The sequence below is a fragment of the Schistocerca serialis genome, chromosome 1 (genome assembly GCF_023864345.2).
Source record: "Schistocerca serialis cubense isolate TAMUIC-IGC-003099 chromosome 1, iqSchSeri2.2, whole genome shotgun sequence".
Classification (NCBI taxonomy): Eukaryota; Metazoa; Arthropoda; class Insecta; order Orthoptera; family Acrididae; genus Schistocerca; species Schistocerca serialis.
The window spans coordinates 946,538,618-946,565,339 of NC_064638.1; the positions used below are offsets into that span (position 1 = coordinate 946,538,618).

Consider the following 26,722-nt stretch of genomic DNA (forward strand, 5'->3'; position numbering starts at 1 on the left):
AGCATAATTTTGCTTGAAAATAGTGAAATAGTGTTAGATATCCTGCTAATACTGTACACTTACCATTCAAAAGATAACAAAACTTTTTTGAGTTTCTCTTGGTCCACATACAATTCTTTTCATTTTTCACAAAACAACCTCAAAAGGCAATTAAAAATTATTGACATAATTTTGTATCAACTACACAGACAAACAATCCTGGCTAAACTGTACACACAAAAGATAAGTGACAATATAATTATGTGAAACATTTCACTACAGATTTGCAATGCAGTCTACATAACAAGTGGAAGTTGAATTAAATTGAGAATAATAATTCCAGTACATGCATTTTATATACAGCATGTCAAAGCTGCAGTGTGAATCAAATGCACAATGTGATAGGATAATATGAATGCCATCACAGTACAAAAACATCTATTATCACAGTAATCAAAAAGTCAATACCACACACACACACACAAAAAGAGATGGCCACAATAAGGAGAAACAGACAGATTCACAGACAGACAGTCCATGTTACTTTCAGAAGTCCAGCTCCCAGCATGGAGGACACAAAGACAAAAAAATAGATGAAAGTATTTCTAATTCTCAGAGATCAAACACTGGAAAATTCAGGATGGAATAATGACAATATAATGAAAAGGATAGTTCCTACCTACCACATAGCGGAGGTGCTGAGTCACAGATAGGCACAACAAAAATACTGTCAAATGTAGCTTTCAGCTAACAGGCCTTCATCAGAACATACATACACACACACTTACACGAATGTAACTCACACACACGTGACCACAGTCTCTGGCTGCCAAGGCCTTATCGGACAGAGACAGTGGTTATGTGTGTGCGAGTTGCATTAGCGCGCGCGCGCGCGTGTGTGTGTGTGTGGGTGTGTGTGTGTGTGTGTGTGTGTGTGTGTGTGTGTTGTCCAATCCTGATGAAGGCCTGTTTGGTGAAACAGTCTTTTTGTTGTGCCTATCTGGGACTTAGAATCTCCACTATATGGTGAATAGCAACTGTCCTTTTCATAATATTGTAATTCTGAGAGATCTTGATAACTTTCCTTCTGATACCAGGTCGGCCCCCTTAGCTTGGTGTCTAAGTGACAAGCCCCCATTGGGTCCACAATGTTCTCTTTCCTCCACTTACGAAAGAAGTTGTGGTTCTAAAAGCTAGGAGTGCTTTATCTATTTTTATGTGTTTCTACTGGGAGTTGCATCTCCTGAGGATAATTAATGTTTAACCTACCAGTATGTTTGTATAATTTTTACAATGTAATTTTCTTTTTATCAAAATGCACAAATGTCACACAAAAATCTTGGATGTTCTTAAAGCAGTGATGTACTGACTAGTATATATGGTTCATTAATGTATGTTATGGGTGCTTAAGGATATTTATGTCATCTGACACAGCAGTTTACATTGTTTATATGCTGGGGAGAGTTCAGAAGACTTATGTCCTGTAGAACCAATAGCAGATAAACAAATGTGTTACGTCAAAAGCACGTAATATTTACGACAAGAGTTAAATTTTTTGAAATGGCATAAAGAATTTTGTTCAATCCAAAGCTGAAGTGAAGATTTTATAAGAGGGAATACAAGATGTAAGAACAGAATTAATCACCATGCACGTAGTTAGAAAAAAAATAATGTGATACAAAATATGGAAGACTCAAAAAAGAGATATGAGAAAAAAATCACAAAAGGCTAACAGGAAGAGAATGGAAGGGAAATTTATTAAAGAAATGACAAATATGGGTGAATACGGTGGTGATATTGTCATCATGACAGGCTAAACCCCAACATTTAAAATGGTTTACAATAGGTAATTAAATGAGAGTTAAATTCTTTTAAATTTTCTGCCTTATAATACAGTACCTAATTCAGAAAAATTACAATTATTGCTGATTGACCCAGAGGAAGCAGAAATGCACATTCATTACACAGCTTATGTAACTCTTTAAGAAGTAAAACACATGGTTTTCCTAAAATATTTAACATACCATTAACATCTCTTGTAAAAGCTTCTAGGTAGCTTTGAATATAATGTCTGCATTAGTGTTCTACCCAGAATTTACAAAAATATTCGAATTTGTATGTTGCTCATAAAATTTAAAATTATACTTTAGTACAAGCCAATATTAAAAATATTTGTTGACTACATCACACAATTTCCATGTATCAAAAAATTCAAATAATACCAGAAAATATACAATTTTGATTTTAAAAAATATGCAAGTTAAGTTGTAAATACTGACGATATAGTATGAAGTTCTCAGGTGAAAATGCACAGAAGACATGAGTTCATATGAAAAACATAAGAATATATACAATCACAAAAGACAAAATACAAACACACCAACCAAAAGAAGTAATTTACCTCATATCATTCTCAGTATAAAATGATAAATGTTAATTTGGATTGAAAACTTCATATCCTAGCAAGAAACAATAGTTTTCTGATACATCTGTTTTGCAAGCATTCTTTAAATACAAACTGTTCTTTTTTTGCTCAAATGTTAGTTCATTTCCATACTGATAGCAATTCTTTTAGTTCAGATTTTACTTTCCTAGCAGAACAATGTTACTCAAGAGTTCCAGGGCTAAATTAGTTGACATCGTGGCAATTAAAAAGATATATACTAATTTTCATGTGTGCATATTGATTGTTTTGCACTATTAATGACTTTCTGGTCACAGCCTGTGCTGGCATCTGCACATTTCCTGACTGTTTTTCATGCAATGTTCAATGGATGAACAAAATTATCTGCCCAGGTTTTCATTAAAATTGTCACATTCATAAACATTTAATAAGTTTTACAATGACACTTGTTTATGTGGGTTGACTGTCACCTCATTACACTAGAGGACCACACATCTTTTCTTTGAAGGAAGAAATTCACAGAATAATGCTATACTTTAAAAGTTAAAAAGTATTACTTATAAATGCTAGAGTATACTGATTGTTCAGTAGTATGCAAAACAAATATTTGAGGATGCCAATTTCAAAATCTGTACAATGCCTAACTCCACACACAATCAGCTGTTTTATTGTTCAAAACCTGCAACATAAGCCTTAGATGACCCAGTTATACAGCACTTTTGTAATGCTCAGGCCAACAAAGGAAATATCTTCTTAAAAATGCTACAGACTCTTGATTGCTGGATTTTCACTGAACACTGCAGATGTTTCACTGCTTGCTTTTCAGCCACATAGGATGCAGATATTTTTCTTCATTGTCACAATGGTAGCGTACAAACAATATCACAGTTAGGTACTGGCAGTCACGCATGTATTAGAGACTAAAGGTGTATAAAGTTTTTCGTTGTGAAATACTCTGCACGGAAGCAACCATGTAACGTGCAAGAACCAAAGCATAATGTTCTCACTTTGCTCACTCACTACATAGTAGTCAAGAGAAATATCTCTTACGACGGGGTGCAAATCCTCTCTTATGATGGGCTGCAACTCCTACGTAGGGACCACTTACTTTATGGCACTTAGTGATAAAATACCACTCCACCTAAGGTAATCTTCTTCCCCAACAGAGACAAGCAAGCCTAAACACAAATTTGCTTGTTGCATCATTTTAAGAGATACATATCTCTTATTACAATTTTTAAAATAAATATAAATTAAAATACTGCAGACTCTCCATTGTTGAGAAAAAGAAAGCAAGCAGAGGAAGGAGTAGTGTTCACATGTATGTCTTCCACATGACAGATCATGTCCATTGTTCTGTCTTTGAACAGAATATTCAAACTGGTGTCTCACTCATATCTTTCCTGCAAAAAATAAGACATATTAAAGGCAATTAAAACACGAAATTATTCTATCATTACATGTAACAAATGATATGTTGTACTGTGAAATTATTTTGCAGAAGGTGCATGGGTGTCATACAATATTCGTCAACAAAATTGACACCTTTTATTCTAATGAAGTAAAGCTCAGATATTTAAAAAGTATTCAGTTTATAAGTGCAACAGAATAACATTTCTGTCACATTATCTAGCAAATGTGATACTCACCGACGAGCCAGAACATAATGACCACCTCCTTGATAGCTAGTTCACCCCTCTTTAGAATGAAATACACAACTGATACTGCTTATCAGGGATCTGACAGTTTATTGGTAGGTTCGTGGTGGTATGTAGCATTAGATGCACTGATCATGTAATTCAAATAAATAATGGGCCACTAATTTGAATATGCTGTGATGGTGCCTGATAGTGACCCAGATGAGTGCCATAGAATTTACACCAGATGAATCTGGTTGCCAAAACATCAACGAGAGTTTACTACAATGCTTCTCCAACCACTGTAGCACAGTTCTGCCACCGAAACACAGACAGTTATACTGGTCACTGTCCGGGAAGACTCTAAGCATGAAGGGATGCAGATGGTTCACAGCTATCAGTGTGTCTTCAATTACTACCACAGGTCCCATGCAAGCATAATACTGCTCCCACTAGCCTGCGTCCATGGTCCACTGCATGTTTTGAGCTGCCATTCACCTCAGTGGTGGCATTTGTAGAGAGGACCATTGACATAGTGTAGCGAAAATGTGCTTCACCTGAAGAGCCGACATGTTTCCATTGATTGACGGTCAAATCCCAATGGTCCCATGCCCACTGCAATCCTAACTGATGATGTTTTCATGTCAACATGTGAACACATAGGGGCTGTCTGCAGCAGAGTTCCATTTTCAACAATGTACGATGAACGGTGTGCTCTGAAACACTTGTGCATGCACCAGTATTGTGCCCTTTCTACAGAGATGGCACAGAACACTATCTATCCTACTTTACAGAGTGGACAGGCCTCCAAACCCCATGTTCTGTGCAGAGTCATGGGCATCCAACCATTTAGCACACCTAGTGGTAGTTTCACTGTCCTTCTGCCTCTTTCCATAGATGCTCACGACAGTAGCACATGAACATTTTAGCAGATTAGCCATTTTCGAGATGCTCATTCACAAGCTTCTGTAATAATCATCTGCCCTTTTTCAAAGTCACTTATTTCAACAGATTTCCCCATTTGCAGCCCTTATCTTTGCTAGTGTGATCCCCCGCCCATATCTGTTCCACTTACAGACTTTTGTTACCATGTCATGTACCTGCAATGGCACCAGGTGGCATCCAGTGTTGCGTCGGGCAGTGGTCATAATGTTTTGGCTTATCAGCATCAGCCACTCTATAAAATAAATAAATAAATTCAATGTCAATGTGAATTTTGCCACCTTTCCCAGCATGGATAACAGGGATTTCAATAAAAATCTCTGTGTGTACTTTCGACTAGTCACTGTTAGTTTCACAGATGATTTCATGTCAGGCTTTTGGACAAGATACAATATTTATAAAAAAAGTGCTGTGTAGGACTTGGCACTCTGAAAAATGCAGCCATCTTTTGTTTCAAATAACCAATTTTTTATGATGATGATGACATCATGGTTTCCTCCTTGACACAGCAATTCTCTTGCTCATCTTATGGAATAAGCATGAATTTGACTATAAAAGCTAAGCTTTGTCTTAAAGATGTGGTTATAGGCCATGCAGAAAACCTGATTGCTGTCATGAACAGATAAAATTAAAATGGATGCTGGCTTTCTTATGTGCTATCACAGTGTGGTGTTTGGCATTAAGTACTTATAAGTATAACTCCAGAAATGTCTTGGGTATATACCCGATTTGAAATAGTCAGTGAAACAAAGGGTTATTTATCAGTGGTTTAACATTCTTTTATTTTGCATTGCCACTTGAGCTTTCATGAGCAAGTTGTTTCTGTTGATAGAAATGTCACATTCAGCTAGGTTTCACTGTAATTGCAAGCACTGATCACCAGCTATATGCCTGCCAATCTGAGGTTCTGATAAAATACCAATTTAAGTAGTCTGGAATCACCTATCTGCATAAGTGTCCATACCACCATAAATGGCCTTTAAACAGGAGGAACTCCATGCTGTGCATGTTACACAGCCTAATAAAAAAGTAAATAAAATATCCAGAAAGAGAGTAGGAAATGAAACAAAACTTCATGGGTGAGAAGACATGTGACATACTTCAACACTTAAAAAACTGAGTCAAATTTGCAATGAACTTGGCAGTATGAGCCCACTTATCATTATGACACAGTATCCTCTTCTTGTCAGACTGCATGCAATGATTTGGTTGCAAATGGTATCACAAAGCATTTGTACTCTCGAGGCAACTGTTGCTGCTGGGCACTGATATCCTAGATAATAGCAGTGAGATGGAGTTGTCGTCCAAGCTAGTTCTGCAAGTGTTCTATAAGGGTCAGATCAAGGCATCTTGCTGGCCAGAGGAGGACCTCAAAATCATGCACACAGTTTAAAGAGATGTGTGCCACATGAGGACAAGCACAGTTCTGCTGAAAGATTGGAACATTATACTGTTGCATGAGAGGGAACACATGAGGACACAGGATGTTCATGATGAACCATTGTGCCCTCAGAGTTCCCCCAATCACTATCAGCTGTGACCTGAAGTCATACCTGACACCCCATCGCAACACTTGGAGTAACACCCTGTGCCTCTCCAGAACATTGGAAGAATGGGACTTCTCCTCAGGTCACTGCCATATTCATCAGTTACCCATAGTAATGCACAGTGAACACAATACAATTCCATTCACCAGCAGTCCATGCTATCCAGTCATTGCATCACACCAAATGCAGCTGTTTGTGCTGTGGTGTGGCAATCTATGCATGGGACGATAATTCCCTAGTGCAGCTGCCGCTAGTCTCCAACCAATGGACCAATGGTACAGGATGACACAAAATATTGCAGAGTCCATTACTTGTTCTTGAAAGGAAGCAGTAGATGTTACAATATCTCGACCCTCCCTCGTTGTACTCACGCATGGTTGACTGGAACCTTGACACTGAGTATGCCTGCTCTCAAGTTCCTCTGAAGTCCAACGTTGGTCTACTGTCACATCTGAATGCCCCACTAATCTGGATCTTGCAGTATTTCACCAGTTAGCCAAATGGAGATTGTTTCAAACTCTGTAAGGTGTTGATTATGTCACCTCTCATGGGTATGCGACATTTTCATGTCCTTCACAGTGATCACTCAATGTCTGATGCTATTCACACACCTTACTTCCTCCATGAGGCCTAGTAACAACACTAAACATGAACAACATTAATACACTCTAGCAGCACTTCCACCAGTCATGGAGAATTGCAACTAATCTTTTAGATCCCTATGAATGGTGTTAACATGTACGAAGTTACATTGACATCTGATCATGTCTTCTGGGTGCTTCAATTTTTTGTTAGGCATTATATATCCACAGAACTTCAGCATTTTATATGTAACCTTGACATTTCAGAATTGCACAGAGGCATTCCACATGAAAAGTTCCCAGATGGTTTGTGTCTCTTCTGTAAAGGTGCCAAATCATAAATTAGAATGGAAAATATTATTCCCTGGTAGAGGAGCAGTTCAGATTTTTGATGTAAACAACAGGCAGTTCATACCCTTCAGTTCAATTTGGTATAGGCAGCAGCATTAGGAATGCTGGTAGCAATTCCCATCTCGAAGTGAATGTCACCTAAAATTTTGCTTCTAATATACCATACACAAAAGTAGTCAATTTTTCAAGCTGTTATTCAGCTAAGTTTGAAGGGGTAAGGAGGAAGAATAGGGTTTACCATGCTGTCAATGGTGTGATCATCAGAGCCTGCCTTGCATGGTACCCTGTAAGTCGAGGGCAAAAAATGGTTTTCAAACCTCTGATGTGAGGCTGCCCTGAAAGAGGGGTGTGTTGTGAGAGTAGCATCGGCCTGCTTTATAAACCTGTTTTTCAGGGGCTACACATGCATATGGCACAGCTGGGGGATGGACAGAGAAAGGGCATAGGAGGGAATGGGTAGCGAGAGGGGAGTTAGAGGTGATGGACATAAGGAGGAAGGAGGAGTGGAACACAGAGAGAGGGGGAGACGTGATTAGGGAGAGGGGAGGCAGGAGATGGATACAGAGAGGGGAGGAAGGAGGAGCTGAAGCGGTATAGGGGAGGCAGGAGGTGGTGGATAGGAAGAGAGGGGAGGAGGAAATAGACTGAAAGATGGGGCCAGAGGAGAATGACAGAGAGAGAGAGAGAGAGAGAGAGAGAGAGAGAGAGAGAGAGAGAGAGAGAGAGAGGACAGAAGGACATGATTAACAGAGAGAGGGTGAGAAAGGGAAGATGGATACAGAGATAGGGGAGGAGGAGGTGGACAGTGGAAGAGGCAGGAGGAAGAGGAGGAGGAGGTGATGGTCAGATAACAGAGAAGGTGGAAGGAAGATATAGACAAAGTAGTGGTAGACAGACAGTGAGGCAAGGGTGGAAGAAATGGCCACACACACTGCGTTGATAGGGAGTGGGGAGGAGGAGGTGATGGATATATTGGGAGAATGGGAGCAGGAGGTAGCAGACAGAGACAGGGATGGAAGAGATGAGCACACACGCAGTGAGTGGTGGGGGGAGCAGGAGTTGATGGGTAGATAGAGAGAGAGAGAGAGAGAGAGAGAGAGAGAGAGAGAGAGAGAGAGAGACGGAAAATGGGAGAGGAGGAAGGAGGGATGGACAAAGAAAAGGGGTAGGTAAGGATGGAGAGAGGGGTGAAGGAGGAGGAGATGGACAAATAGAAGTGGGAGGGTAAGATGGACAGAGAGACGGGGAGGGAGAGTTCGACAGAGAGAGGGATGGAGGAGGAGACGAGTGCAATATACGTGCAAGTGCATATGCAGGTGAAGCCGCGGGGAAAAGATTAGTTATAAATGTCAGGGGAACTGGTATGCCTGAGGTCACAGGCTGATAAAAAGTTAGAAACAGGAGTAATGGTGGTCCCCTCATTCTAGGCAGACTGCAACAGGTGTTGGCTAAGGTGAGGCCATGTGGCTAATGGCAGCACAACCTCAGTGGTGCAATATGCTTTATTGTTATTTCATCGCCGGCCGAGGTGGCCGAGCGGTTCTAGGCGCTACAGTCTGGAACCACGTGACCGCTACGGTCGCAGGTTCGAATCCTGCCTCGGGCATGGATGTGTGTGATGTCCTTAGGTTAGTTAGGTTTAAGTAGTTCTAAGTTCTAGGGGACTGATGACCTCAGAAGTTAAGTCCCATAGTGCTCAGAGCCATTTGAACCATTTGTTCTTTCATCTGCTGTTTGCGAAGTATATCCATATACAGTTGCACAAGAAGTTGACTGGTGCTCAAAAGTTGTATTTTGAACTGGTAAGATAACTAGATTTAGATGTGTTTAGATCAGATGAATAAAACTTATGTCACACTATTGCTTCATGTCACACACTGGTCCTGGTAAGTAAAGGTATGCTTATTTACTTGTGTTTATGCTCATTGTAGTGAAAGATAATTACAGACGGCCTTCTGGTTGCAACAGAGTGCAGAAATTTAATAGTCATGGAGAATCTTGTGAGGCGTGGTGCTGGGCAAATCAGAACTATCCTGGTGTTTCATGTATAAAGTCACACTTAGCACCTTGGTTTGTATGACATCCCACTGGGATCACTGATTCAGCAAAGTTATATTGACGAGACAAATGTTTTGATTTAGTGGTTTTAGTCAATACTCCTTGAATTCTGGTGGAATTTGTCTTTGATTTGAAACTGATACTGATGTACACCGACTTAAATGGAGGACACAGGGCCTCAACAAGTTGTCTGTTTTTACCAGAAGTGTTGGGTACGGTACTTATTTTATGGTCAAACAACCTCTATCCATGCTCAGCATTTAATTCAAAGGTTTTACATGTACCACCAACTGGGATACAACAGAACAACTTGAGCAGGGCAGGTAATGCAGATGAGATTTTGGCTGGCTGGGGAGTTGCTGATGTGGACAGAGTTGCAACAATCAATGGGTAGGTTCACAGTAGTGCTAGATTCCAAATGCCTGTAACTCAGGCATCCATGGTTGTAAACAGTTCTTTTTCATAGAGATGGTGAATGTTTTGTCCTTTTCACCTAACTTTGCACAAAATTGATGCTAAACACTAATTGACAGATGAATAAGTTACAATATACAGCTTGCACTGTAAGAATAATGAAATGACTTCAAAACAGATCATTTACAGCCATGAGTTAAATCTACTATCTTTGTCAAGCTAAATAAAGCTGTCCTCAACCAAAAGGTTTGTATGAACACCCCCATCCTTCACTAGGCGTGGTCCTATTGGAGGTGGTATCCCCTAGTCTGCTTCTGATCTAACTCTCCTAGCCAGTTATAAGGAGATCTAGTTTAATGTGGACTCGAAACCACTAGGCACCTTTGCATTTTTCGAATTTATAAATCACTGCCACATGTGAAAGAAGTGATAAATGATGATAAATTCCTAGACCAACTGGGCATCAAACATTGCCCATTTGGATTTGTAGTTTGCCACTATCCACTGAGCCATGCCAATCAAGCTAATGACAGTCAATAATCCCAAACAACTGACGAAAATACTCTATCTTGTTTCTTCTACCTCCAAATTCTTTTAATGAATGACTGCTATAAGATGAAATTTATGCCAAAATTACACTCTTTCAATCTACTTAACTGGACAATACATTGTTAACAGTCTAACAAAAATATGGAACTAGTATATAGTCATTTTATCACAGGAGCTAAATGCATTTAAGTCACAAAGTCAGTGCAAAACATGATAAATAATACACAAGAAATGGTATCAATAGAAAATACTAGTTACAAAAACATACTCGTGAGAAAGTGCACTAAAGTCTAGTCTTACCTCTTCCCTTCATCACCAAAAAAAGGAATGCATGAAATAAAAAAGTTTTCATAGATCAATAAATGAAACTTACTTTCTAATCTATTACTCAATTACACAAACAATAACTGTACCAATGTAATATATGAATAAATTGAAGAGAGGCACAACTATCTAAGGAGGAAACTCAAATATTTCATTTCAGCTGCAACAAATTGTTCTCCCAAGACTATTATATACACTTTATATAATAAGTGTGGCAGAAGCAATGACATACGTTTTCAGAATTTCCACACTCTGAAGTACAATAAAACACACACAAAACATGAAATGCAGTAAATGATTTATTGGAAAAATGTCTGTAATGGAATTTTCCCAGTGTTTTTCAAAAGTAATCCTGAAATGAGGGCTGGTAATTACAGTACCCTGTTGAAATGATTCACAAATGTTCTGTGGCCATAACACATGAGCGGAAGAGGAGAGGAGCAGGAAAGTGGAAAGATGATGGGCGGGTTCATTGAGGGTAAGGGGACATGGACAAGGAAGAGGTGAAAGGATAGAGGGGGCAAAAACTGCTGGGTGGAGGGTGTGGTGACAATAGGTTCGCATAGGTGAGATGGGGATAATTTTGGGTGTGGAGAATGTGTTGTAGGAGCTAGATTGGGAAAGGGGAGGCAGGGGGAGGTGGATAGGGAGAGAGAGGAGGAGGGAATGGACTGAAGGATGGGGTCAGAGAGAGAGAGAGAGAGAGAGAGAGAGAGAGAGAGAGAGAGAGAGAGGGAGAGAGAAGGAGAGGGAGAGGGAGGTGACTGACAGAGAGGAGGGGGAGGGAGAAGGAAGTTATTAACCTCTAGAGGGAGAAAGAAAAGATGGACACAGAGATAGGGGAGGAGGAGATGGACAGTGGAAGAGGCAGGAGGAGGAGGAGGAGGAGGAGGAGGAGGAGGAGAGAGAAAGGGGGAAGAGGTGATGGTCAGATAACAGAAAATCTGGTAGCCGTGGGGAAGATGCATGTGGCCCAGACTGTGAGGGAACCACTGAAATCAAGGATGTTATGTTCAGCTGCATGTTGTGCCACAGAATGGTCTACTTTGCTCTTTGCCATAGTTTCGTGGTTGCCATTCATTCTGGTGGACAGCTGGTTGGTAGCCACATCAATATCTGGCCTCTGATGGGATAGAACAAGCCTGTGACACGACTGGCATAGGTATTACTGGGTGAGTGGATTGGGCAGTCTTGCACCTGGGTCTTCCACAGGAGATTATCCCTGTGGCAGGGGCTGGGATTGGGAGTGGCATAGGGATGGACTGGGATGTTGTGGAGGTTGGATGTGTGACGGAGTAGCACTTTAGGAGGGGTGGGAAGGATCTCAGGTAGGATGTCCTGCCTTTCAGGACATGATGACAGTTAATCAAAGGTCTGACAAAGGATGAGCACTTCTCTGTAGCTGGTGCTTGGGAATGGTGGATGGATTGGGAGTGTTTGGGGAAATGGCAGGGGATAGATGTTTACAGACTAGATCTGGAGGATAGTATCTGTCTGTGAAGGCTTTGGTGAGGTCTTCAGTATACTGGGCAAGAGAATTCTTGTCACTGCAGATATACTGTCCCCGAATTGTATGGGATGCATTTTTTAGAGTGGAAGTGATGGCAGCTGTCGAACTGCACGTATTGCTGGAGGTTAATGGGTTTAATGTGGACAGAGATGTGGATGGAGCCATCAGAGAAGAGGATGTCAACATCCAGGAACATAGTGGGTTGAGAGGAGCATCTGAGGAGAGAAGGTACTGAGGTTGTGAAGGAATGGGGATAGGTTCTCTTGGCACTGAGTCCATATCATGAAGATATCTTCAATGAAAGTGAACCAGAGTGGGGGTTTAGGCTTTTGGGAGGCTAGGAAGCTTTCCTCTGCATTGTCCATAAACGGGTTGCTATAGGAGGCTACCCACCCAGTACTTCCGATTCCTGTGCTGTCACAGATTTTCAGAGACTGGGCTACGTGTGAAAGCAACCATACCATATACCAGCTCTGCTGCAATCATTGCTCAAATTTTTATATCAGTACGACTATCAACCAGTGGTCCACCATGATGAACAACCACTGCCAAACTGTGGACAGGAGCATGGTAGATCCCCTGTGCCACAATGTGCAGCTGAACATAACAGACTTGATTTCAATGGCTGCTTCACAACTCAGGCCACCTGGATGCTCCCCTCAACCAACAGCTTTGTTCTCTGCTCCTGTATTTATCCCAGTCCAAACCTACTGTAACCCACTGTCCCCATATCCTCCACCCAACAGTTTCTGCCCTCTCTGTCCTATCACCTCCTCCCTGTTCATGTCCCCTCACCCCTCATTGTGTGTTGCCCTCTGCCAGTGCACCCAACCACCTTCTCCCCTTCCCTGCTCCCCCCCCCCCCCCCCCCAACCAAACACATTTGTGCCTCACAGCCTCCAGATCGAACTGTACTCTACTGTCCCTCCCCTATCCTGCACAACTCTGGATTGCCATTTTTTCATTCAAAGTGACAGCTGTATTGCGATCTGAGCTGTGAGCTGCCAGAGCTGGATATGGCAGTTGTGTGCATGAGGTGTGCCAACTTGTATTAACATGTGTGAGGTTTTTTTTTCTGAAGATGTCTTTGCTCTAAAGCTAAAACTGTAACAGTCTTTTTTTTGTGCTTGCCTGCAAAATGTGTCATCTTCAAGACAAGTAGTATCTATACTTTTCCTAATATTGTTGATATTCCAACCTGGAGTTTCTGTTGTTTAAGAAAAGAGATAAACCTTTTAAGTTACTATTTATGTATACATCCTTAGGTAACTGCAGTTTTTGGCTGTCTCAGTACATCTCTGAGTTTTGCCTGCAAGGAGTGGGGAAATAGACTACACTTTAGCCACATGTAATCAACTGTTCCATCTAAACTAAATTACAACTTAATATGCTCTTATTAACACACAACACACAATACTTCAATGATCACATAGTGTTTGTCTCTTCCTCACCACTGGCACTGCTGCCATCGTTTCATACCTCCTCATTCACATATTCCCTCTCGCTCATACCTTCTCTGCTGTTGACATTCTTTATACATGTATTTCTGTCTCTAATAGCTAATAGCTGTTTAGTTTGCTCCCAGATGTATTGTTTGAGATTATGTTCAGTAACTGGAATGTGTCAGCATTCCTAATTAGGTATGTCACTTCACCCTGAGGGTGTTCATGTCTCCTAGCTTCCGCTTGGAGTGGGCATGTGAACATACGAGGAGATCCCTTATTCACCACAGTCACACAATGCTGACAGTCTCTTTTCTTTCTGGGTACATATTAGGTGTAACGGCTGTGTTCTGTAATGAAGCCCATTGTGTAAGCTACCATTTCATGATGTTGATCTCAGTGGGTGTTATAAATACATTTCAACAACAAATAATGTTTTTTTAAGGAATACGGAATAGGAAAAATTTATATCTTGCTATTTATGTTAACTGTATTGGTAATTATTATGTTGCATGTATTGTAAGCAGCCTGAGCAAGGTGTAGTAGCAGCAGAGACACCTATCAGAGATGACCTGAACCGCAGAAGCTGCTTGACATCTACAACATGAATCTGAGAAGATCCGGCCGACAACAGTGGAGGCTATTATTATTATTATTATTATTATTATTATTATTATTATTATTATTATTATGGTTGTAATGCATCAAAAGGTGAAGGTGCTTCTTTGTCTGTGGTCAAAAAGGGTCTTTTTCTTTTATTGAGTATGTGAAGTCAGAGAGAGACTTGGAAATTTGGTGATGTATAAGACTGCATACATCTATGTTAATATGTGGGAAGGTATTCAAACAAGCATATATTAATTCTCAACTTAGGGACAAGTTATTTGTTTTACTTTTCTGTGATGAGTAAGCTTAGTCTGGATGTAGTACAGAAATAGTGGGTTAATTAGCTGATTGTAACTCAACACCATGCGAGTAATGCAGATGCAGACAGAGATTCATTGCAATAATCCTCAGGAAAAGTAGTCCATCAACAAAAGAAGTAACTTACAAAACACTCATTTGACGAAGACTTTAATATTTCTCGTCAGTATCAGGTCTGTATCAGATAGGATTTGTAAAGGAAATACAGAAGATCCAAATAAGAGCAACACATTTCATTACAGGTTCATTTAGTGAACACGAAAGCATCATAGAGATGTTCAGCCAAATCCAGTGTCAGACTCTGCAAGGCAGGTGTTATGCTTTAACGTACAGTCTACCATTAAAATTTCAAGAGTGTACATTCCTAGAAGAGTCAATCAGTATACTGCTTTCTCTTAACAATATCTCACAAACAGACCATCAAGATAAAATTAGAGAGATTCAGGCCCACTTGGAGGCTTACCAGCAATCGTTCTTCCCATAAACCATACCTGACTGGAACAGGAAAAGTTACTTCGTGGTACACAAAGCACCCTCTGCCACTTGCTGACAGGTGGCTTGTGGAGTGTAAATGTATATGTAGATGTAGATTTCATAATTGTAGCTATAAAAAGTTATATCTCGTCTTTTTTGCAATTTTTAATTCAACATACTTACATGAAAGCAGAAATAATATTTAAACAATAACAGGTCAAGCAATTACAACAGATCAGATGCTTATCAATTTAAAAATAAAAATTACAGTATCTTTTTATATCTTTGGCAAAAATGAAATTACTTCTTCAATGCAATTGTCTATGCAATGAGACCTCTGAAAGAGAGATATTGCTAGGTGGCTCACACAGGTTAAAAAAGTATAATCTTTTCACCTCACTGAAAGAATATATACTTGGTGATTATTCAAAGGTTTCTGGGTGATAAATATGAGAACACATTACACTATGTGTATCTCCCAAAGAACAAACATACTGAATTCCACAATAAAATACGAATGCACTGCACTCAGCATATCTCATGGAAAAGTTAATGATAAATATTCAACAACAATTATAATTCTCCCAACACTTGTAGTCACGAATGACTGTGGTTGAGTTTAGGATCAGCATTCTCTGGCAAACAATGATCATTCAGTAGTGCTCTGTTGTTAATGTCATAGACAATGCGAGCATTAAACCTGCTCATAGCAAGTTATTTAGTAAATTTTTAGTCCATTTGCTGCAAGTTGTCATCGCTGATAATGGTGGTAAGTGATGAGTTCGGCACAAACATGCGAGACACATAATCTGCAGGGTACACACTGTCTTCATGTGCACAGCAAGCGTATGTGTGTATCACAACTGTCGTTTGGAACCAGTAATGATGCAATCTGTCTGTGCCTTGACTTGTGCGAACTGCCATCAGTCACGAACTGGAATTCATAATTAAGTCGCACTGGGTCAAAATTATCATCAGACCACGGGACAGATTTACATCTTTTGTCATGACTATTTTTCAGTAATCGGAACTACAAGAAAAGAGAAATGTAGTATCTAATAAAGTGCCGACAGGCCAATCAAGATGTCAGAAAATAATAGCTGACATATCTGACAATGTTCTGGCATTATAGTTTTTGCCTGACCAAAATAAAACAAAAACTGTAACTGGAGTAGCAACATATTTTATCATTAATAGGGTCTTACCACTCTTATAAAAGTTTGTGCAGGCTACCAGCAAGGACTGGTTGGTCAAGAGGATGCACCTATCTTCCTGCAGATCCGTGTTAGTCTACTTTTCTTCAATGTTTGCAGTTTGGAGGTACTGTATTTATTTATTGTCTGTGTCAGTAGTATTGAATATTGGGACTTTTGTAGAAGAGTGATTAATTTTTAAGGCTGAGTAGACAATTTTGAGAGTATAATCAATAGTCAATGTGAAAGTGACTGTGGGTGAAATGTTTAAGCAGATTGTGGAAAAGATGAGTGAGGAAAAGAATGAACTCCAGCAATCACAAGATGATGTAAAACATGAACTGTTAGTATCAAATGAAGAGATAAAAGAATTTGTAATCAATAAAGAAGGAAATAAAAGCAGTGTGTTATGATTACAAAATGAGCCTGTCCCTCTTTAGAGTGGATGTTGAGGACCAATAGGATTACTGAATAGTGAAATATCTAAGCATAAACATGAATCAAATCAGAGAATTTTCAGTTGGAGGCAAGACACGGTATACTTGTCAAAGAAGTAGGTGAAGTGAAACAGCCGGAGGTCAGAATTCCATCTGGATTAAACTGAAGAAAATGACAACAGTAATGGAAGGGAACAAGTCATATCACATGTTAAGCAATTTGAAGTTAGTGTCACTGGCAAAACTGCCAAGGCCCAGAGGTGGGTCTTCGATAAGTTACAATTGAGACATGAGATGCTTGACAATGTGAGAGTGACTCAGAAGGATAAACCAATGAGTTTGCCAGCATCTGTGTTCCTAGCTTCCTCTCCTTATGCAGAACAAAAAGATAGTATTCACAAACCAGTTTCACTTTCAGCAGACAAGTGGTTAGTTCAGTGTCACACATAGACAGTGATAATCAACATATGGGTACACCTGTCAGTACTATGGATCAAGTGTGCTTGGAGTTAGTGGTAATGTGCAAACTAATAAGTTGGATGAGTTGCCTGTGGAGAATGTAAAATTAATTAGTAATAAAAGAATAGAGAATGTGGTGAAATTACCTAAGAAAAGAGCTAGTGATAAACTTCAAGAAATATATTAACTGAATTACAAGAAGCCAATCATGTCACTCCACTGACAAAGACAATGAAAGAGTATCTACAGAAGATATATGTTACTTTCTACGTAGTGTTATTTTTTATTTTGACAATATGTACTTTCTTTGTCGCAGTAAGAATCTCTCATCCTAAAGTGATAATATAAGGCAATTAAAAATATACAAAGCATGGAAGGCTTGCACAGTATGCGGACTTTGAAGAAATATGTCCATTTAAAACAGGAAGAGAGATAAAACATTTTCATTTAATTGAATTGCAAGGAATCAATTACATTACTTCCATCGGTAAAGATGGTAAATTTGTATATACTGAGGGATCATATATTCTTAAGGAAAGTTACTCCAATAATAAAAGCATAGCAGAAGAAACACGATAATGACAAATACTCTGTATTAATTATCAAACCACAATGGGACATTCCTGATTACACCATAGAGGCTAGAAAACAGATGTTGTACAAATGCAGTAGAAAACAAAAGTGTGAACAATGTAAGAGACGTTAGTGAACAATTAGTCATATCTGCCAGTCCATACAAACTATTTAAAATGGCTCTCATATGTTTTGTTATAAGTTTTGTATGTAACCTACTGCAATTTTGTTTTTATAGTGTGAGCCTAAGTAGGTGAATTATACAATTCTTAAGGAGTATTGAGCTGTGGGAGAACGGCTAACAATAGGGCAAGGGGAGTCTATGGTAAATATAGTAACAGCAAAGGTGTTCATCTTAAGAACGGGTTACATAAATGAAAGCATTGAGAATGCATCAGTGCCAGGTGATTTTAAGTGTGTTTGTTGAATGTATAGGAAAATTATAGAACGGATGGACTGTTTTGTGAACTAGCAGTATTGGTATTTATAATTTAGGGTTTATTAGGTAAGTTAATGACCTATTTGTACTGTTACCAGGGAAAAATTACAAGACACAGTAAACGTCCAAGGGAACATTTACCAGTGAGGAGGATAATTTGGAAAAAGAGTTTATGTTGTTAATTATAAATGGGATAGTGTATGATGGGAGGATGCCAAGGGGGGTTCCCAGACCTATATTACTGTTTTGTTTCATCAAGCTAAGGAGCTGACGGTAATTACAGAATGTTGGTCGGGCTTGTAGGAAGCTGACTGTAATTTGAAATGCATAGTTATGTTGATACCTAGGGTCATAATGTACAGGAAGTCAAATGATTACAACCTATCAACTGAAATACCTTATGCTCGCATACTGACTTATGTAGGCAACCTCTCATGTGAGAGGAAGAGTGAATGTATTACAAAGTACAGTTGTGAAAGTTTGAAACACCTCTTAGTCTTATCAAAACACAAATGGATATGATAAAGTGGCAAAAAGTAACACACCAGATAAAAAGGAAAATCTGAAGAATTGTTAGAAGATTATATAACAAACTGGTTTTTATTCCTGTACAGTAAAAACCTGAGGTTAAGGTATACTACCCATGGAGAAGTAGAGTTCCTAAAATAACACATGTTGACTGTATCCTTCAGCTCAGAAAACCTCTTGAAAGGAAAATGATAAAGATACAAGTTACATAAGTAGTATAATGATTAAATGACATTTTTGAGAATATCTATGTTTATTATAATAATAATTATTGTCATCTTGTTGCTGTAATGGCATTACTCAACACTGAGAGAGAAAAAAATAGGGGAGGCTATATAAGATACCAGTTTGTAAGGCTGGTCTCAATAGATGTTGTTAGCACATTTCCAACACCCAAAATGCCAGAGCCATTATTATTATTATTATTATTTTAAAGAATTTGGAGAAGGATAAATTTATATCTTAGAATGTCTGTCTCCCTCCCCAAAGAACAACGGCCCCTGTCACTGGTGGGGAGGCTTGTGCCTCAGCAATACAGATAGCCGTATTGTAGGTGCAACCACAATGGAGGGGTATCTGTTGAGAGGCCAGGCAAACGTGTAGTTTCTGAAGAGAGGCAGCAGCCTTTTCAGTAGTTACAGGGGCAACAGTCTGGATGATTGACTGATCTGGCCTTCTGCGCTGGTACTGCGAACGGTTCAAAGCAAGGGGAAACTACAGCCGTAATTTTTCCCAAGGGCATGCAGCTTTGCTGTGTGGTTAAATGATGATTGCATCCTCTTGGTTAAAATATTCCAGAGGTAAAATAGTCCCCCATTCGGATCTCCAGGGGTGGCGGGGTGTTCTATGGATCAGAGCGTGGAATGTCAGATCCCTTAATCGGGTAGGTAGGTTAGAAAATTTAAAAAGGGAAATGGTTAGGTTAAAGTTAGATATAGTGGGAATTAGTGAAGTTCGGTGGCAGGAGGAACAAGACTTCTGGTCAGGTGAATACAGGGTTATAAATACAAAATCAAATAAGGGCAATGCAAGAGTAGGTTTAGTAATGAATAAAAAAATAGGAGCATGGATAATCCACTGCACACAGCACAGTGAATGCATTGTCGTAGCCAAGATAGAAACGAAGCCCACACCTACCTCAGTAGTACAAGTTTATATACCAACTAGCTCCGTAGACGAGGAAGAGATTGAAGAACTGTATGATGAGGGAAAAGAAATTATTCAGATAGTAAAGGGAGACAAAAATTTAATAGTCAAGGCGGACTGGAACTCAATAGTAGGAAAAGGAAGAGAAGGAAAAGTAGTAGGTGAATATGGAATGGGGGTAAGGAATGAAAGAGGAAGCCGCCTCGTAGGATGTTGCACAGAGCCTAACTTAATCATAGCTAACACATGGTTTAAAAATCATGAAAGGAGGTTGTATATGTGGAACAGGCCTGGAGACACTGGAAGGTTTCAGATAGATTATATAATGGTAAGACAGAGATTTAGGAATCAGGTTTTAAATAGTAAGACATTTCCAGGGGCAGATGTGGATTCTGATCACAATCTATTGGTTATGAACTGCAGATTAAAACTGAAGAAACTGTGAGAGTGTTTCAGAGAACAAGGGCGATGTAATTGAGGACATTAAGAAACGATTGACAAGAAAGGGGGAAAGAAATACAGTAGAAGAAGAATGGGTAGCTTTGAGAGATGAAAGACTAAAGACAGCAGAGGATCAAGTAGGTAAAAAGATGAGGACTAGTAGAAATCCTTGACTAACAGAAGAGATATTGAACTTAATTGATGAAAGGAGAAAATATAAAAATGCAGTAAATGAAGTAGACAAAAAGAAATACAAACGTCTCAAAAATGAGATCGACAGGAAGTGCAAAGTGACTAAGCAGGAATGGCTAGAGGACAAATTTAAGGGTGTAGAGTCACGTATCACTAGGGGTAAGATAGATACTGCCTACAGGAAAATTAAAGATACCTTTGGAGAAAAGAGAAGCACTTGTATGAATATCAAGAGTTCAGATGGAAAACCAATTCTAAGCAAATAAGGGAAAGCAGAAAGGTGGAAGGAGTATGTAGAGGGTCTATACGAGGTCGATGTACTTGAGGACAATATTATGGAAGTGGAAGAGGATGTACATGAAGATGAAATCGGGATTAGACAGCATTCCATTAGAACTACTGTTAGCTTTGGGAGAGCCAGCCCTGACAAAACTCGACCATCTAGTGAGCAAGATATACGAGACAGGCAAAATACCCTCAGATTTAAAGAAAAATATAATAATTCCATTCCCAAAGAAAGCAGGTGTTTACAGGTGTGAAAATTACCAAATTATCAATTTAATAAGTCACAGCTGCAAAATACTAACATGAATTCTTTACAGACGAATGGAAAAAACTGGTAGAAGCCAACCTCGGGGAGTACCAGTTTGGATTCCACAAAAACATTGGAAAACTTGAGGCAATACTGACCCTATGACTTATCTTAGAAGATAGATTAAGGAAAGGCAAACCTACGTTTCAAGCATTTGTAGACTTAGAGAAAGCTTTTGACGATGTTGACTGGAATACTCTCTTTCAAATTCTGAAGATGGCAAGGGTCAAATACAGGGAGCGAAAGGCTTTTTCAATTTGCACTGAAACTAAATGGCTATTACAAGAGTCAAGGGGCATGAAAGGGAAGCAGTGGTTGGGAAGGGAGTGAGACAGGGTTGTAGCCTATCCCCAATGTTATTCAATCTGTATACTGAGCATGCAGTAAAGGAAACAAAAGAAAAATTTGGTGTAGGAATTAAAATACATGGAGAAGAAATAAAAACTTGGAGGTTGCCAATGACATTGTAATTCTGTCAGAGACAGCAAAGGACCTGGAAGAGCAGTTGAACAGAATGGACAGTGTCTTAAAAGGAGGATATAAGGTGAACATCAGCAAAAGCAAAATGAGGATAATGAAATGTAGTCAAATTAAATCAGGTGATGTTGAGGGTAGTAGATTAGGAAATGAGACGCTTAAAGTAGTAAATGAGTTTTGTTATTTGGGGAGCAAAATAACTGATGATGGTCGAAGTAGAGTCGATATAAAATGTATACTGACAATGGCAAGGAAAGCATTTCTGAAGAGGAGAAATTTGCTAACATTGAGTACAGATTTAAACATCAGAAAGTCTTTTCTGAAAGTATTTATATAGAGTGTAGCCATGTATGGAAGTGAAACGTGGATGATAAGTAGTTTAGACAAGAGGAGGAGAACGGAAGCTTTCGAAATGTGGTGCAACAGAAGAATGCTGAAGATTAGATGGGCAGATCATGTAACTAATGAGGTGGTACTGAATAGAATTGGGGAGAAGAGGAATTTGTGGCACAACTTGACTAGAAGAAGGGATTGGTTGGTAGTACACATTCTGAGGCATCAAGACATCACCAATTTAGTACTGGAAGGCAATGTGGAGGGTAAAAATCGTAGAGGAAGACCAAGAGATGAATACACTAAGCAGATTCAGAAGGCTGTAGGTTGCAGTAGTTACTTGGAGATGATGAAACTTCCGCAGGATAGAGTAGTATGGAGAGCTGCATCAAAGCAGTCTCTGCGTTGAAGACCACAACAACAACAACAACATTTGTTAACTGTACTGTAGTGGTAGTTATTACATTGTATGTATTGCAAGTGGCCTGAGCAATGTGTGGCGACAATATAGCCACCTATTAGCAGTAACCCGGACCACAGAAGCTGCTGGGTATCTACAACACGAATCTGCGAAGATCCATCTGAAAATAGTGAAGGCTATACTACTACTACTACTACTACTACTTCTGAAACAACTGAGGATGAGCCACATTCAGGTTGGCCATTGAATGGCAGAGCCCCAGAAAAGACTGATAAAGTGTGGCAAATGCTGGCACAAGATCGGTGACGGACTCTCAGATTGATTGTGTAGGAATTGGGCATTAGCAAGGACTTGGTGCACACCATCGTCTGCTAGGAGTTGGGTAAGTGGAAGACCTGTTGCTGATTTGTGCCGAACGAACTAACAGACGCGTAGAAAGCAAAACGGGTGGAAACTACTGCAGATTTCATTTCCATGTGTGACCAGAATTCATTGCTTCCGAACACCATCAACACGGGAGATGAGATCTGGTGCTACCAGTTCGATCCGGAATCAAAACGGCAATCAATTTCATGGTGTCCACCGTCTTCACTGTGACCAAAGAAAAAGTCATCTGCAAAAATCAAAGCTGAACACACTGCTGATCGCTTTCTTCAATAACAACGGCATCATCCACAAGGAATTTGTTCTTACATGTCAAACCAATAATGATGCATTTTACCAGTCCATTTTGAACTGATTGCTACAGCATATCCAGCAGTTTCGGTCAGAGTCGCACAGGACTGGAAAATGGATGCTGCTCCATAACAATGCCTCTGCACTCAGTGCAATCTGTGTGCACCACTTTCTGGTGCAGAAGATGGTAACTATTCTTGAACACTCTCCATACTCCCCTGATCTGGCTCCTGCAGACTTCTTCCTGTTTCCTTGCCTGAAGGCGGCCATGAAAAGTGAACATTGTGCAGACGTGAAAACCATCGAAAAGTGTGCGACAGCCATTCTGCGATTGATTCCACAGGTGGCCTTTGCTGATAGTTTCCAGAAGCTGTACGAACATTGTCAAAAGTGTGTTGTAGTGGGTGGTGACTATTTGAAGGGCAATTGAAAACATTTATTTGCATCTTTTGTTTTGTTTATTGTCTGATAGCACTCACCAAACTTTTTAGACACACCACGCATTGCTTTGTCCATAGTTAAAGAGCATCCACGGGAATTTTTCTTTTATCGAGTGTATGAAGTCGGAACCAGGTGCAGAAATTCAGTGATGTATAGGATTGCATACATCTACATTAATGTGAGGAAAGATAATAAAGGGAGTATATTTTAATTCTCAGCTCAGCTGTGTTGTTTGGGTATGTTGGTAGAACACCGAAAAATATCATACTGGGAGATTTTTTGATAACAGGTAAAATGAAGAGGAAAATTTATTTTTTTTCTTAATAGTTTGAAAACATGCGTTTTTCCATCTTCTTCTTTTCATTTTTTTTTTAATTTTTTAATTTATTTATTTATTTATTTATTTTTTTTTTTTTTTTTTGGGTGAGCTTAGTTTGGATACAGTAGAGAAGTAATGGGACAATTTCCTTTCAGCACTATGCCAATCAATGTCTAAATTTTGCTGAATAAAGCTCCAATGGTCCAGCAGAACTTATTTTGTAATTGAAGGAGTTGTATCTCTTGCCATGTTTTGCAATTTTAAAGTCAACATAGTTATGCAGCAGCAGCAATTATATTTCAACAATAACAGGTCAAGCAATTACATCAGAGCCAGATGTGTATCAATTTAAAATACAAATTATAGTATTTTTTCTTAAGTTTTTGGGAAATATTAAATTATTCCTTTCATGCAACAATACTTCTGATACAGAGATATTGCTAGGGCAATTCACAGTTGATTAAAGAAACATTACTATTTGATTCTGCTACTGAAGTTTAAAAAAAGTGTAATCCTTTCACCAAAGTAAAAGACTATACAGTTGGCGATTTGTTTGAAGGTTACTTAATGACAAATATGAAAAGGCATTGCATTATGTGTCTCTAGCAAAAGAAGATCATACCTGATCCCAAGCTTAAATGAGAATGCATTGCACTCAGTGTGTCTTGTAGTAAAAGTAACAATAACTATCCGACTACATTATTATGTGAAATAGTAACTGCTAGACCACATCGGAGAATCTAATATGGAAGAAATGGAACAAATGAGATGTTTGCAAAAGTTTGCTGTAGAGGATATGTTTCCAGAAAGTACATTAGAGTTTAACACCCTGTTGCTGATAAGGTCATCAGAGACACAGCACAAGTTCAAGTTGAACAAGGATGGGGAAGAAAATCAACTGAGCCCTCTTTATAGGAGCTATCCCATCTCTCACCTTGCAAAATTTAGGCACATTATGGAAAATTTAAATCATATGGCTGAATGTGGATTTGAACGTCATTCTTCCAAAATGCAGGTCCAGTGTCTCAACCATTGTGCCACCACCTTCAATGAAATGCATTCAGAGAATGAGAATGGAATTGAGAATTTTCCCCTACTTCGATCCAGGAAATATGTGCAACGTGAGGTGAATTGCTAATTTTTATGAAGCAGTATAATGCAAGCTCCAATATAAACTATTTAAAAAATAATCAAAAGTGCCAGTTGACAAACATTTCCAAATGTAGATAAGACAAGGCGCAATGAACAAATTTGTCATGGGCTTCTAGCAGAACAGTATAGTAGCAAAATGCAAGGAGAAAAGTGAAGGCTTCTTTCAAACAATATTACTTCATTCTGCCAGTACCTTTCATTTACACAGCAAAACACCCCTAAAACAAGTATAGTAAAACCAAATCACAATTCTGTCCATATTTCATCTGCTTAGTGACTCCTTTACCTTATGATATTTTTATAGTTCCATGGATTTTGTATAAGAATGTATGCATAAGGTACAAAAGTTGCGAAAGTCAAAGGCAGGCAATTATTTGGGGTCCAAGCAGTGGCAGCTGCTGTGAAAGAGAACAAGAGCACTTGAACACTAATTTTTGACACCTTGCAGATTTATTGGTTATTTCTCTTTGAATGCTGTTAAATGTAATTTAGATGCGGTAATCTGAAATACACGGCACTAAATCTACTGCACTGTGCTACATATTGCTCCACTAGACTTGGTAAAACTTGGCAACAGGGTCATTAGCACACCTTACTATCTTACTGTTCACGTTTTAAGGAGCTTCTGTGCATGCGTAAACTGGTGTGAGATAATTGCCTTACGGGCCAAATACGAGGGTGATTTGAAAAGTTCTTGGAACAGAATACGAAAAAAAGTACTTGCATCACTGAAACTTTTTTTGTTTTCCAATGTAGTCTCCTTGCAGATTAATGAACTTGGTGCAACAATGTTACAGTCTCTTGATCCCACCTCAAAAATGAGTTTTCTCCAGGCCTGCAAAGGTGTGGCAATTTCGCGTAATTTTGCCATGGCAACGGCACATATTTGCGGGCTCGCTTTGTCTTGATGGATGATGACTTTCTTTCCTTGCTAAACCTGGCCTTTCTGGAGTAGTAACACATATTGGCTGGCCACTGCATGGATCATCATCGAAGTTCTCCGACCAAATTTAAATTCATTTGTCCACTTGGCAACAGTTGAATATGAAGGAGCAGAGTTCCCCTGTGTATTCTGGAAATGGGCATGAATGTCCTTTGCTTTCATACCTTTCTTTACAAATTACTTAATCACTGCTTGGATCTCGATTTTTTCCATCTTTGCAAATCACTACACGGGAACAACAACAGATCCACGTCACCACCACAGCTCTCTTCCAAGTGCACTGGCGTGGCATGTGTTTACAGGCAACAGTCCAATGAATATCACATGAATGACTCGTTGTGCTAGCGCTAACCTCTCGTGATGATTCTGAGAACTTTTCATACCACCCTCATATATACGGATTTGATAAAAAATGTGCACGATTAATGGTGTGCACTGCTAGCCCTTACCACTCAACTACTAGTGTACATCAATGCCACCAGTAGCAGCACACTGCAGCAGACTTTTATCTACGTTCACCAATAATCCTGCTAGATGCTAGCACCCTCCACAGATATGTGAATTCAAACACTATATATTAAAATTAGATCAGATATCAGTATATGTTATAGTTATACTGACAGAAAAACATATTTTGTGGGATTCTAAATGAGACATGTTACACAAAGTTTTGGATTTTATCATAGAGTAATCCATTTCAGGTGTTGAAAACCATAAAGCACATCATCGTCGATTGTGAGACTGTAGTATTTATTTGTGCTTATGACATCTGTTGATCTCATAGTTTATCTGTACTGTAGGCTCAAAAATGGTTCAAATGGCTCT

General features: G+C 39.2%; 1 protein-coding gene across 1 annotated transcript in view; it reads right to left on the bottom strand.

Annotated features, from left to right (window-relative positions):
- Positions 1-3,664: 3,664 nt before the first annotated feature.
- The window catches only part of LOC126412603 (protocadherin-like wing polarity protein stan), a 345,349-nt gene continuing 322,291 nt past the window's right edge, over positions 3,665-26,722 (bottom strand). The window contains exon 44 of the mRNA XM_050082273.1: positions 3,665-3,786. Within this exon, the coding sequence (XP_049938230.1) occupies positions 3,759-3,786 (28 nt within the window). The 3' untranslated portion in view covers positions 3,665-3,758. The remainder of the gene's footprint in view (positions 3,787-26,722) is intronic.